This window comes from Suillus paluster, assembly GCF_016628075.1.
Source record: "Suillus paluster strain FC165 chromosome Unknown EDB91scaffold_170, whole genome shotgun sequence".
NCBI lineage: Eukaryota > Fungi > Basidiomycota > Agaricomycetes > Boletales > Suillaceae > Suillus > Suillus paluster.
Window position 1 is genome coordinate 29534 of NW_024537730.1, and position 13055 is coordinate 42588.

Below are 13055 nucleotides of genomic sequence, written 5' to 3' on the forward strand. Positions count from 1 at the left end.
CAATGGTACAATGTTGTTATGACGGAGAATCTTCAAAATGCTGATTTCTCGGCTGATTTTCTGGATGATCCAGGTAGCATTAGCATGGCTATATGATACAATTCTTGTAGGTATCACTCACCCTGCTGATTGTCTCCAAAATGTCCCCCTCTGAAAACCTGAAGGCCTTGACCGCCACCTGATCGATCAACCAGCATCAGCCAGTTGCATGGTAAATGTATTCAACATGGACTAACGAGGGCTGAAATACCATCTGCATTGTAATTGCATTTCCAGACATCGCCATATGCACCTCCGCTAACGTGGTCCATAGTTGTCTGAGTAATAAAGGGTGTTAAATTGTCTGGCAAGTCCTCTACCCTACAGCACGGTTATTCAGTACAGTAGATACCACAATGCCGAGCATAATAGTAGGATCATACCCCAGATCGTCATTTGCCATCATGCTTTCCCAATCAGCCTCGTAGTAAGTGATGAATGTTAGAATATTGATTGGACTCGGTTAATGGTTGTCAGTCAAGCTTACTTAAGGCCTATAATGTAAGTACACACACAAGGTACTAGGCTCTATAAATATTAACCCTACTCAATAACAGTTTATTTCGCCAGTTTATTTTTTTGAGCGAGCAGGACAAAATAAACTGGAATAAACTGTCAAGTAAGGTTTGACGTGCATTCGTGTTGCGGAGAGTGAAATAGGAGCCGCCGACCGACTTGCCTGAGAGACTCTGCAAACGAACACTCATGGCGCGTGCATCACTAAATTTCACATAGCATGATATGACAATATGTAAATGACAATCTTATCCAATTTTGTGTGGCGATGACATGCTAGTATAATGGAATATAATAGTGTGCCATACTGTCGCGCTTTGATAATATTCTCCCTGCATGCAGCACTTCATAAGCAATTATAATGATGTATTGAGAGACACGCAGATACTCATGATTTCTACTGTTCCTGGCCTGAACGATTTCATGTTACAATTTCCTGCAGAAAATACCTAGCTATATAGTCATATTATATCTCACTGGCAACACTGGTCATGACTATGGTACCCGCCCACAGATTATCACTAACTGTCGCCATTGTATGATGAGTACAGTTACTTTCTAAGATGTGATGACATTGTCAAATAAAAAACGACATATTAACCCACTGCCTATGTCAATCATCGCAGCTAGAACATATAACATGGTGCATGCTTTCGATGCTTTGACTACTAGATAGAATTTTGTAGATTTGAATATAATTCGTATGTATCCCTTTATCAGATATCTTGCTGGTTTCGACGCAAATGTACGGGAATCAATGTATTGCAATATAGCATATGAGGACTCGCCTTCGGTTGGCAAGTTGGGAAATACAATATTGTTCTTCATTTGCCTCTGAAAATAAGCACAATGTGTCTCTTCGCGTTCTTACTATCAATAACGCTGTATACAATTGACCATGAACAAAAGGATCTATTCGCAAGTCGAGCACGGTTCGTGCTAGCGTCAGTCCTTGATTCCGAATCACAGGCAAGTGGAACTGTTGAAATGTTGACAACACTGAAGTTGGATTGAGTGTGGCAAAGTACGAAATACTTGAGAGCATTAATGTATGAGTGAATAAATGAAGAAAGTAGAGTGCGAGCACCATCAAAACTTGAATCTACTAGTACTAGACCCCTCATCCTCGGAGTCACTACACTCATCACTGTCACCGGCACCATCATCTGAAGTCTGTCCTGTCATCATCGTCCTCATCCTCGTCATCATCGTTCTCGTTCTCGTCCTTGTCATCATCGTTCTTGTCCTCATCCTCGTCATCATCCTCAGTGATATTGTGATGTTCACCGTGACCATCTGGGTCTTCTACTGAGTCATCACACCCATCTTCATCGCAGCGTTCATCCACATCTCCAGGTTCATCATCATCAGAGGTTTCTCCACAACTAACACCAATAGTGGTGCTTCCACTCCATTCGTATTGAACTGCATGGCCAACGCCTATGCCTGCGAAACGACAAAACATGTCCCTATCAGCAAAGCTACACAAGTGAGTCGAGGTCAGAATGAATCAAGATGAATCTCACATATTAACATAGAATGCAGCCCAGTCATCTGTTTCACCTGGCAGTCTTGCAGCAGAAGGACCGTGTCGAAGTAGGTTGTCTGTGCAAAGGTCAGTGAAGGCAGGGATCAGGTGGCACTGCCCTGATCACAAGTGACGGGTCCAGGAATCCAAAGGCGCCAGGTGACTTGGGAATGAATCCGATTTTGGGGAGGCGGGCTTCTTGGAAGCCCCAGCGGTATTGTGGCACCACACCAAACCATCGAACCCACAAGACCTCCATGGTCTGGGGTGACCGACTACTGAGCATTAGGGCCAACATGCAGAACATTCAAACAAAATGAACCCAGTACTCGTGCATACCAAAATGGGTGTGAACCAGCACTAGTTTTCCCTCGATAATGTCATCACTGTGGAGCCACGTCCAGGTCTCATCGTATCTTGATCCCTGCGGATGTCATATGTTGTATAATTGACTCGAAATCGTTTAGGATGGAAGACGCTGTTGAGATTGTTGATGAAGCGCACGTCATTTCGTTCCGCATCCGTAAAGTCTTGTTCATTGCCGTCATAGTCCAAACACAGTAAGCAGGAAAGGAGGTGGTCTTTGAGTTTGGGAACGAAGTTCTGTCAGATGATATTAAGGAAAGAGTCAAAACCATCACATGTGAACACAGCTTACTAAGATAGTGGGGTCACCACGGTGTTGTTCAAGATAGTGGGCTAAATTGACAGTGACACCTGAATAGCTTGCTAAGCAATGGTGAGCTTCGAGCGGTAAGTCTCCGACGGGCTTGCTGTCACTGGTGACCACAGATTCTTGCAGATGTTGAATTCGAGTAAGTCTCCTCTCCTGCTTTGCTAATTGCTTCAAATGTTCTTGCTTATTCATACTTCAGTAGAGCATTTTAAAGAGCCTGTGCGCAAGCTCGCCCTGGACAAAGTTAGTAAAAGGATCACTCCATGAAGATGCATATGTACTATTTGAGTTGTGTACGAGTCAGTTGTTCCAAACATTTTGATAGAGCTTACATAGTCACCGAGTGCATGCAACTTGTAAGTTCGGATATTGAAGGACTTAGCGCGAGCTCCAGATGTCCCTATTCCTGCGGTTGTCGAGTTTAGATTAGCATTCCTCCTATGGCAGGCACTGATTTCGCCTGGAAGCTCCACCGTCTGAAACATTGAGCACGTGGAGTCCTGAAATCTTCGAAGCTGTTTTCCTAAGTTTTTAAGAGCTTCACTAAGTAGGTCGAGTGAATTGTCGGTGTGGATTCGAAGCTTGGCAAGGGCATGCCATTCCACCAGACGAAATAGAAGAACACAGGACAATTTCATCGTGCTTCGTTGGGAATAGACCCTCGAATGCTGGAATTGCGCACTGGCAACAAAAGCCGATCAAGATTAAATTCAAGAACGATAGAAATCAGACTCACCTGTAAGATGTCCTCAAAATCTCGTGCAGCTCTCCACTTCATATCAGATACATCTGAAGGGAAACGTCGAATGGCACCTTTGCCGAAGGACGAAATTAAGCGAAATCTTAATATTGAGGGATTGTCAGTATCAGGTGATGACTGCTGCGCTAACAAGCACATACCGTTCATTCAGTAAAGTCACTGATTCATGATTAATAGTATAGAGCAGCCTTAAAAGATGCTTGAAGACGGATTTGAAGACTCCAAGCTCAAACTCATGCAAGAGATCAACTACGAGTATGGGAAATAAATCTAGGCCTAGAGGCCCAAGCCGCTCAATGAAGGCATTCTAAGGACAAAGTATATTCAAATCATTCAAAACTTCAATAGAGAAACTTGCTTACGAGGGTTGGCACAAGTGAGAAATCCTTCAAAAGATGCTCAGCTGCGGCACCCTTGATTGGAGCACCTAGTTTGTATATAGCATCGTGCGCCACAATGATCTTATCTCTGAGATACAGGCGCACACTGTTGATGCAAGCTGATATATCAGCCTTGAGACCAAGCCGATCAAATTGTGATTTTGGCAGAAAACACCGAGGACATGGACAGTCTCCTTTGTCACGAATAGCTGCAAGAAGTACTCTATTGAAAATCGTCAGTTAAGATATGGAAAACGACACAATAAATGAGCTCACTTTTCTGGGTAATCTGCAGAGTAAGTAAAAATCCTCGGAAAGACTCGTCGATACACTCTGTCATGGCATTTGATCACGACACCGTTCCTATACGCATCAACAAACTCATCATCCAACAGGATGCGCCAAAGCGCATGGAAAAGTTCACGTTTGCAATGAGCGAGGATGTCTCTGATGTTCTTCTTCTTGATGAACGTGCTAATGAAGCGCACAATGGATTCTGGTAGCTAGAGATGAAGCACATTAGAATTTTCAGATGGGAAGGATGTAAAGCTTACAGAAGGGATAAATGCGATTGGGTGGCAGGCATTGGTAGTCGGGCATGCACGCATGTATTTTGATCGGTTTCCAAAGAAAAGATATATTGGCCATGCAGAAGCATTCCCAAACTGGGTCAAGTGTGTGTTACGCCAAAGTATAACGCAGGCAAAACAATAATCAATAAGACCAAAGGTCTGTCGATACGTTCAAGACAACAGTCTTAAGAACGCCCAAAGTCAAGTCAAGACTAAGTACCGAAGAGGTAACTTAGAATCAAGTCAGATGTTCAGAGGAAAACCAGCGTAGGTTAAGCTGAAGAATCAGCGTCACCTAGCCAGGGTTTATATAGTTCAGAGGGTACAGGGTATGACATAATAATAGGTATGTATCAGTAAGCAATGAGGCGTCTGAGTAATACCGAACTAAATATAGCATGATAAGAGACATGCGTAGTAAGCGTGTATCAAGGGAAAAAGAAGCAAGATAAACACAGCCATAACATCACCCCCTTCTTACGTGGAAAGTCCCAGACTTTCACTCAAGACCACGATGCCTATCGTCCTCAGTTCCTCCAAGTCCATCAAGGACTTCAAAGAAACCTCTTTCCTCCATAAGAATCAACGTCAATTGTTGAAGCTTCTCTTTGATGTCTCAAATGCTATAGTCGAGAGAGAAGAGTTCGTCTTCTCTGTACTCGGCATTGTGCCTTTCCAAGGTGTTTTCGAGACGATCTCCGAGGCGGTAGAGATCATAGAGGGCGTTAAGAGCCGGCTCTGTGTCGATAGCGTCTTTGATGGGGTTTTTGAAGAGTTTGGACGACAACATGATCCTACAATGAAGTCTACAATCTTCAAGATCGGACAAGTAGGAGTCAGTCGCTACTCTCCAAGGAGCTGCTCGTCGACGAGCTGCAATACACTCACGGTTACGGATAGTGATGGGGCTGGCAGGGGTATCAATGAATGTGGGGATTACTGGTTCGTTAAATATTTGATACGGGGACGATTGTCCCGACGGCAGTAAGGGAGATGTCGGACGAGGGGGTTCGGGAGAGTTCCTCTGACTGATTGTCATGTAGTGAGGACGAGGAGAGAAGACGGGGAATCTAAGATTTGGAATCGGAACATTCGGGGCACTGTTGTGTGTGATGACGAGGTTTATATCCTCGTCGCTGGAGGAGATGTAGTTACGTCCACCGGTAGAGGGCATGGTCTGAATGGTTTAGTGATGATGGTTCGAGTTGAGAGGGGAATGAGTCGATGTGCCTGCTTATATCTGTTCAAGATTTCAGTGGAGTTGGCTAAATCAGACTCCGATAACCATTCATTATCGGCCGATGGGTAACCTTTCCATTTGACAAGGAAGCGTCGTCGTGAGAGAGTTCCTTTATGTCCGAGGATGGCTTCTACCTCGTGTTCTTCTTCTCCGTCAATTAGGTCAGGAGGTGGCGACGGGAAATTAGGGCCGTGTTCTTCATTTTTGCGATAAGGAGTAAGAAGCGCTGCGTGGAATACCGGGTGAACGCGCCATTGGCTCGGGAGTTTTAGGCGATATGTGACTGGTCCAAGGACTTCCGAGATAGTGAAAGGTCCTTCTCTCTTGGGTGCTAGTTTCCTATTGGGGTAATTGAGATGAAGGTTCTTTGCTTCTAGCCAAACCTTGTCGCCTTTCTTGAAGGGTGTGAATGATCGAGTGATTCTTTGCCTCATGGTTTGTCTAGCGAGTTCGTGTGAAGATAAGGCTTCTTCTCGAGCTTTCTGGAGTTCTGATATTCTCGCTTCGACAGCTGGGAGGTCCGATTTCTCGGTAGCCAATGGTAACGCTTGGGGATGGTATCCCATCATGAGATAGAAGGGAGAAGCATTATGTGCAGAGTGATGTCGGGAGTTATGTACAAATTCTGCCATGGGAAGTTTTTCTGACCATGAGGTTTGGTTGTTTGCGCAGAAGATGCGGAGGTACACTTCTAGTTCTTGATTTACTCGTTCAGTTTCTCCATCAGTTTGAGGGTGAAAGGTGGTAGATAGTGCGATTTTGTATCCGAGAAGTCGTCCTAGTTCTTGTGCGAACTTGGCTGCAAACTGAGGTCCTCTGTCAGAGATGATCTTGTCATAGAGTCCGAAGCGTGTATAGACGCGGTTGAAGAATACGTCGGCGACTCCTTCTGCATCGATCGTCTTGTTGCAAGGCGTGAGTACCACCCCCTTCATAAGCCCATGGTCTACCACGACCATGATAGAATTGAAACCATTCGATGGAGGGAGGTCAACGATGAGGTCAACGGAGCATTGGGCAAAGGGGCGGGATGAAGTGGGGGCGGGAATAGGGCAAAGTGGCGGTGTCGTAGGATGAGTGTTGACTTTATTCTGTTGACAGATAGCACAACCTTCGACATATTTGCGAACGAAGGTGGGAAGGCCTGGCCACCAGTAGTCACGAGAGAGGATTTCTTGAGTCTTAAAGCGACCAGGGTGGCCGGCAGTAGGGGAATCATGATGCAAAGAGATCAATTCTTTCCGTAATGGACCCGGGGGAACGTAGTTGCGTCCTTTGAAGGTAAGAATAGCGTCGGAAAAGGTCCAGTCCGAGAGTGCTGATTTCATAGGGAGGGGTAGGGAGGGATTAGAAAGGGCATCGATAGTTTGCTGAACTACGGGATCTACTGAGGAGGAAATGCGGAGTTTCTCCTGCATAGAACTGTCGATGAGGTTAATGAATAGTCCGTCAGGGAGGACTGTGACATCGGAATTGTCCTTAGCGTCAATAGGAATATGATCAGGTCTGCGGGATAGGGAATCAGGAACGGAAAGGTCTTTGCCAGGTACGTGTTGGAGTTGAAGGTCAAATCGAGAAAGGAACAGGAGCCAACGAGCTTGTCGACGATTAAGTTGTTGGGCTTGGCGGAAGTAAGTCAAATTCTTGTGGTCCGTCATGACAAGGACTGGGAATGGGGAACCTTCAAGGTAATGACGCCAAGCTTCCAATGCTCGTATGATGGCTAATAGTTCTCGATCAAAGATTTGGTAGTTCTGTTCAGCTGGGGAGAAGGTTTGTGATAGGTAGGAACAAGGATGCCAGTCACCATTAGAGTCTTTTTGAAGGAGTACTCCTCCGGTAGCATAGAGGGATGCGTCAACGGCAATTGCGAAAGGTGCGTCTTTGTCAGGGATGGAAAGTACGGGAGCGGAGAGGAAGCGGTTCTTCAGGTCATTAAACGCTTTATCGCATGCTGGCGACCAATCAAAGATGATGTCTTTCTTCGTAAGGTCAATGAGTGGTCGCGCGATAGTAGAATAGTCAGCAATGAATCGACGGTAGAAATTGGCGAATCCTAAGAACGATCGAACATGTTTAACGGTCGTTGGTTGTTCCCATTTGACGACTCCGTCTAGTTTGACTTTGTCCATACAGATTTGTCCGGGACGGATGAAGAGTCCAAGATATTCAACTTCAGTGGTGTCAAAGACACATTTTTCGGGTTTGAGAGAGAGTTGGTGATCACGAAGTCGTTGTAGTACTCGCATTGTTCGTTCGTGATGGGATTCGAGGTCTTTGGAGAAGATTAAGATGTCGTCCATATAAATGACCATCCAACCTTCGTCTATCATGTCGGAGAAAATATCGTTCATCATTGCTTGGAATGTTGCTGGAGCATTGCATAGACCGAAGAACATAACTGTTGGCTCGAAGAGTCCTCTTGACGTTTTGAATGCGGCTTTCCATCTGTCTGGTCCATGGATTCGAATGTTATTATATCCTGCGCGTACATCCATCTTCGTGAAGATTGTTGCACCTTTTAGCTTGTCGATGAGGTCGGGAATTCGAGGAAGTGGATAAGCATCCTTAACAGTTGCATCGTTGAGTCTTCTATAGTCCTGACATGGGCGAAGAGATCCATCTTTCTTTCCTACGAAGAAGAAAGGAGATGCTTGTGGGGATTGAGATGGTACGATAGTCCCTTTCGCCAGATGTTCGTCTACAAATTCATTCATCGCTTTTTCTTCCGGTGCAGACAATGGGTAGATTTTGCAGGAGCGTGGTTCGAAGTCTGGTTTCAGTTTTATCTTGTGGTCGAAGGGTCGAGACGGGGGTAGGGTATCCATGGCTGCTTTGTTGAAGACGTCTTTGTACATGTGGAAGACTTCAGGTACGAGTTCTTCAAATGTCTTTGGCTTTTATTTTGCGTATGCTTCTTGTGCCAGTTGTTGAGTGACATTAGCAGCCTTTCGTATGGGAAGAGGAGAGAACATGAATCGAGCTGAGTTAGGGACTTTCGAGATTCTGTTTGTTCGAGATACGAAAGAGAAGGTAGTGGGGATGTGTTCTTGCGTGAGTGGTGAGTCGAAATCAATTTTCTCGTACATTCCCACGAATGCTTCTCCTTTAACGTAAGCGATAAGAACTTCGTCATCTTGTAGTTCTTCTATTATTTCTTGTTGCTCTTCTTCTTCGTCTTCTTCGGGTAGAAGTTCTGGTTGCTCCTCGGGGTTTTCTTCCGAGGGTTTATATGCTTCTTCGTCTTCGATTTCTTCTATTCTTGGTTGCATAGAAGCATGTTTGCTTCTATCTGCGATAAGGGTTTGAATCATGATTGGGTCTTCTTCTAGCGAGATTTCGCTCTTAGCCCAATCTATTGTTGGATTTTCATTTTTGAGCCAGGGAAGTCCGAGGGTGATGTCTTCGCCTCCTAAGGAGGTAATAAGGAAGGTAGCGAACATAGTTCGACCACCTGCTGAGAAGAATAGATTGCAGGCTTTATTAATGGTTCCTGCTTTATTCTTCGTTCCATCCACGTTCCGGACTTCGATTTGTGAAGAGAGATTGTGAGTTGAGAAATTGTTCTTTCGTACGTATTTCCAGTCAATGAATGTTCCAGCGGCGCCCGAATCAATTAGGGCTGCTGCTTCGGCGATTTTGTCGGACTTGCAGGATTCGATTGAAATAGGAATGCGCATAGAATTCGAATCGCCTACAGAAGATACAATGAGTCCGATAGATGTACTAGGGGTTTCCGACGCCGGTCCGGTCTCCCCATTTAGAAATCCTTCTTAGAAGAAGAAGGTGCTTTCGACGCCTTCCAAGCTTTCCAAGCAAGGAATTCCTGATACTCTGCGTCTTGATTGTCTTGCTCGATCTTAGTCTCGCGGACTGGTCGTCCGGCCGGCTTCTGCCAACCGGGGGCAGATTCTCTGTGGTTAGGGCAATCTTTCATAAGCCCTTTCTTCCCACACTTGAAGCAGAGTCCTAATTTGCGACATCTGTCTTGTTTGGATCTAGAAAGTTGCGCGTTGCGAACTGTGGTTGTTTCTTCTTCTTCGTTGATGTCGATCTTGTCTATGCCCATTGCGTACGGGTCATTCTTCTTCGAGAAGCCTCCTGCAGAACTCATAAGAAGCCTTCTGGATTCGTATTCTCTAGCGGCATCAATCCAGTCTTTGATGGTGCTAGGCATTTTTTCTCTCATGAGAATTGCTTCTTGGACTTCTTTTCTAAGTCCTTGTCTGAAACATGTTGTTTCGACGTCTGAGTCTGTGCATCGGGCTTCTGCCGAGATTCGCTTGAAATAGGCGATGTATGCCGAAATGGTGGAAGTCTGTTTCGCTTTCATCATTACGTTGACAGCGGTAAGGGTGTCGTTCTTAGGGAAGAATACTGATTTGAATTCGGTGATGAATTCGTCCCATTTTCCCATTGGGGTAGCGGTGTCATGTTTTCTATTAATCCATCCAGTGGCCCACTGTTGGGCGTGTCCCTTGGTCATAAAAGACGTTGCGAATGCGATGCATTTTTCGTGGTTGTCGTACACGTCTTTATTGATGGTAATGTAGGTGGATACAGTCGTCCACCAGGCTTTCGCCTGTTTCTGCGATCCGTCAAAGTTTGCCGGTCTGTTCAAGTTGAGTTCTCCCATTTTCTTTCTAGGTATGGGTTCAGATGGAGTCTGAGGTGGTGGTGGTGGGTTCGATGGACCTGGTTGATCTGGTCCGTATCTGTCTATGTACTCGTTGTTATCGGGTTGAATAGGTGAACCAGGTTCAGAGAAGTGTTCTTCTTCGTGTTCAGACTCCGAGGAGTACTGTCGTTGATCGTGATAAGCCACGATGTATCGTGACGACTACTAAGGTAGCGTCGTCTTGTGATAGAGCTTAACCTTTTGTTACGCCGAAGTATAACGCAGGCAAAACAATAATCAATAAGACCAAAGGTCTGTCGATACGTTCAAGACAACAGTCTTAAGAACGCCCAAAGTCAAGTCAAGACTAAGTACCGAAGAGGTAACTTAGAATCAAGTCAGATGTTCAGAGGAAAACCAGCGTAGGTTAAGCTGAAGAATCAGCGTCACCTAGCCAGGGTTTATATAGTTCAGAGGGTACAGGGTATGACGTAATAATAGGTATGTATCAGTAAGCACATGCGTAAGCAATGAGGCGTCTGAGTAATACCGAACTAAATATAGCATGATAAGAGACATGTGTAGTAAGCGTGTATCAAGGGAAAAAGAAGCAAGATAAACACAGCCGTAACAGTGTGTCGCATCGGACCAGAACATCAGTCCGGTGATTACCCACTCCAATTTACAGTTGCCATCCCTCTTCTGTTTCTGGAGCTCGTCGTGAGCTTTGTTCCAGGCATCTGATGTGTAGAGTTTGTCATATACTCGCTGCTCTTGACCAGTCAAAGGTGACTTCCAGAAGCATTTGAACGGAGTGAAATGAAACCAGCATGATGACGCCTCTGAGAAGGCAGCACGAATAACTGCTACAAGTGGACGGTGATGAAAACCTGGTACAGTAAATAATTGCCCGTTTCCATCTGCGTTCTTCTCCCCGGTTGGAACTAATAATTCAGCAGCTGACTCCCTCCAGCCATCTCTTTGGAAGATACCGTTGGGGTCCAGTGTTCCATCAGAGGCGTCAAAGCGCATCGTTTCTGTGTGAATGTTTAAATTATCTGGTAGATCACCAATACTGAAATCCTTGGCCTTCAATATGTCGCTAACGAGGTGGGTGACCTGGGCTTCAGATGTCAACCCGCTAGTACTGGTCATCTTCCATGTCATGAGATGCCAGATGCTCATATTTTTCCATGGCCAAGGGGGCAACTGCGATGGAAGTGGATTGCCAGTTGAATGGTGGCCCGAGGTTGGCTCACTGACGGATTGGGGATCGGACGGAATGTTAGATAGCTGGTTGACAGAAACAAAGGCATCCGGGTCATATGATGGACGGTGGCGATACTCCCTTCCAATCCCAAATTTATTGAGCAATGTCCGAAAAGAATCAAAAACATGAAGAATGACGTGATGAAGTGCCGTTGGAGGTGGTTCTTCAACGGCAGGTGGAGGTACTGGAAGTTCATCTCTGAATCGTAAAGGTTGCCGATGCAGTCTAGAGGGTCTAGAGGTAGGGACAGCTCCACATTCCCGCTGCATCTCCACGTCTCGAGTGTGAGTTGATGTACCGGCCTCAGGCTCTGGGTCTTGTGGGGCATTACATGCCGAGGTACTAGACGAGGCCTCTCCCTCAATGCTGGTGGTGGACTGAGGCACAGGGCTATCAAAAGACTCGGACGCTATGACGTTTGCAAGTGGAAAGCTGCCAGTAGAGGCAGGGGTTGGCTATTCATCTCTAAATAAGCAGGGATCAAAGCATGCTGAACTTACTTACCTGGGCAACACTGAGCTTTATTTTCTTTGCAGTAGGAGCTTCCTGCATAGATGTCGATATATGCTTGAAATGTTGGGACTGCAGATTCAACTGATTCTTCCAGTGCTTGCAGTTCTGACGATGATGGGTCAAGCCACTCGGTCCTGTGAATGATCGGCTACATTCTCTTCCACATATGAAGTGAGTGCTCATTAAAGTGAAGACCAGCAGAAAAGATGCCCAATGCTTCAGAATAAATTTCATGACCTCTTCATGCTAGAGGAAAGACAAAGCGCAGGAAAGTAGTAGGATCCGAGTGGTCTGAGTCACGCCTGGCACATAGCAAGACCCCTGGCACCAGGTGCACGGCGGTCACTCCTTTAAACCCGGCTATTGTCTCTCAGGAAGCCGTATCACGGGGGTAAGTGCAGTGCAACGTGTAGAAAGGACAGGTGCAATATGCATGCAGCTAAAATAAAAGTACAAATATTTACTTGGCAGACCTGAAACATTTTACATGGAATACTGTCAAGAAAATGTTGTGATCATAGAATGGACATAACAATTTCGGAGTGGCATCATAACAGTCTGACCTATAAGAGAAGCTAAACGCGATCACTGGAAAAGTAACTGTCAGAGCTCAGATACAATCAATCCTGCAGTACAATACTCACGCGACATTGAGAGGCACCTTGTCAATTTGAGTGTTGTAGAGTTCTGGTCCCAGTCTCAGCATCAATCATACAGCGGAAAAATATGCTCACATTCAATATCTCTTATGGGGCCTGGTACACTAAAAGGCCCTTCTGCTGATGTGGTGAGCTGGCTATAGCATACTTGTGATGAAAGACATACCTTGGCTAACCCGCCTCCAATCTACTATTTTCTTGGCGTCCGTCCAGAGAAATGATATGTCCCCATGTCCAAAATCACTATGGCTAGTGAAATCTTGAGATACCAGGACAATGCGAAA

At 45.5% G+C, this 13055-nt stretch overlaps 2 protein-coding genes across 2 annotated transcripts; both read right to left on the minus strand.

Annotated features, from left to right (window-relative positions):
* Nucleotides 1-1717: 1717 nt before the first annotated feature.
* EDB91DRAFT_1088151 (uncharacterized protein) lies at nt 1718-2342 on the minus strand (the record flags this gene model as incomplete). The annotated part of the gene is made up of 3 exons (XM_041316364.1): nt 1718-2001; nt 2082-2160; nt 2211-2342. 3 exons carry the CDS (start codon nt 2340-2342, stop codon nt 1718-1720), a joined length of 495 nt encoding a protein of 164 aa, XP_041169642.1.
* Nucleotides 2343-10962: 8620 nt separating this feature from the next.
* EDB91DRAFT_1027350 (uncharacterized protein) lies at nt 10963-11736 on the minus strand (the record flags this gene model as incomplete). Its single annotated transcript, XM_041312656.1, has 1 exon — nt 10963-11736. A coding segment is annotated over one exon (774 nt), but the record flags the coding sequence as incomplete, so codon positions are not given.
* Between the last annotated feature and the right edge of the window lie 1319 nt (nt 11737-13055).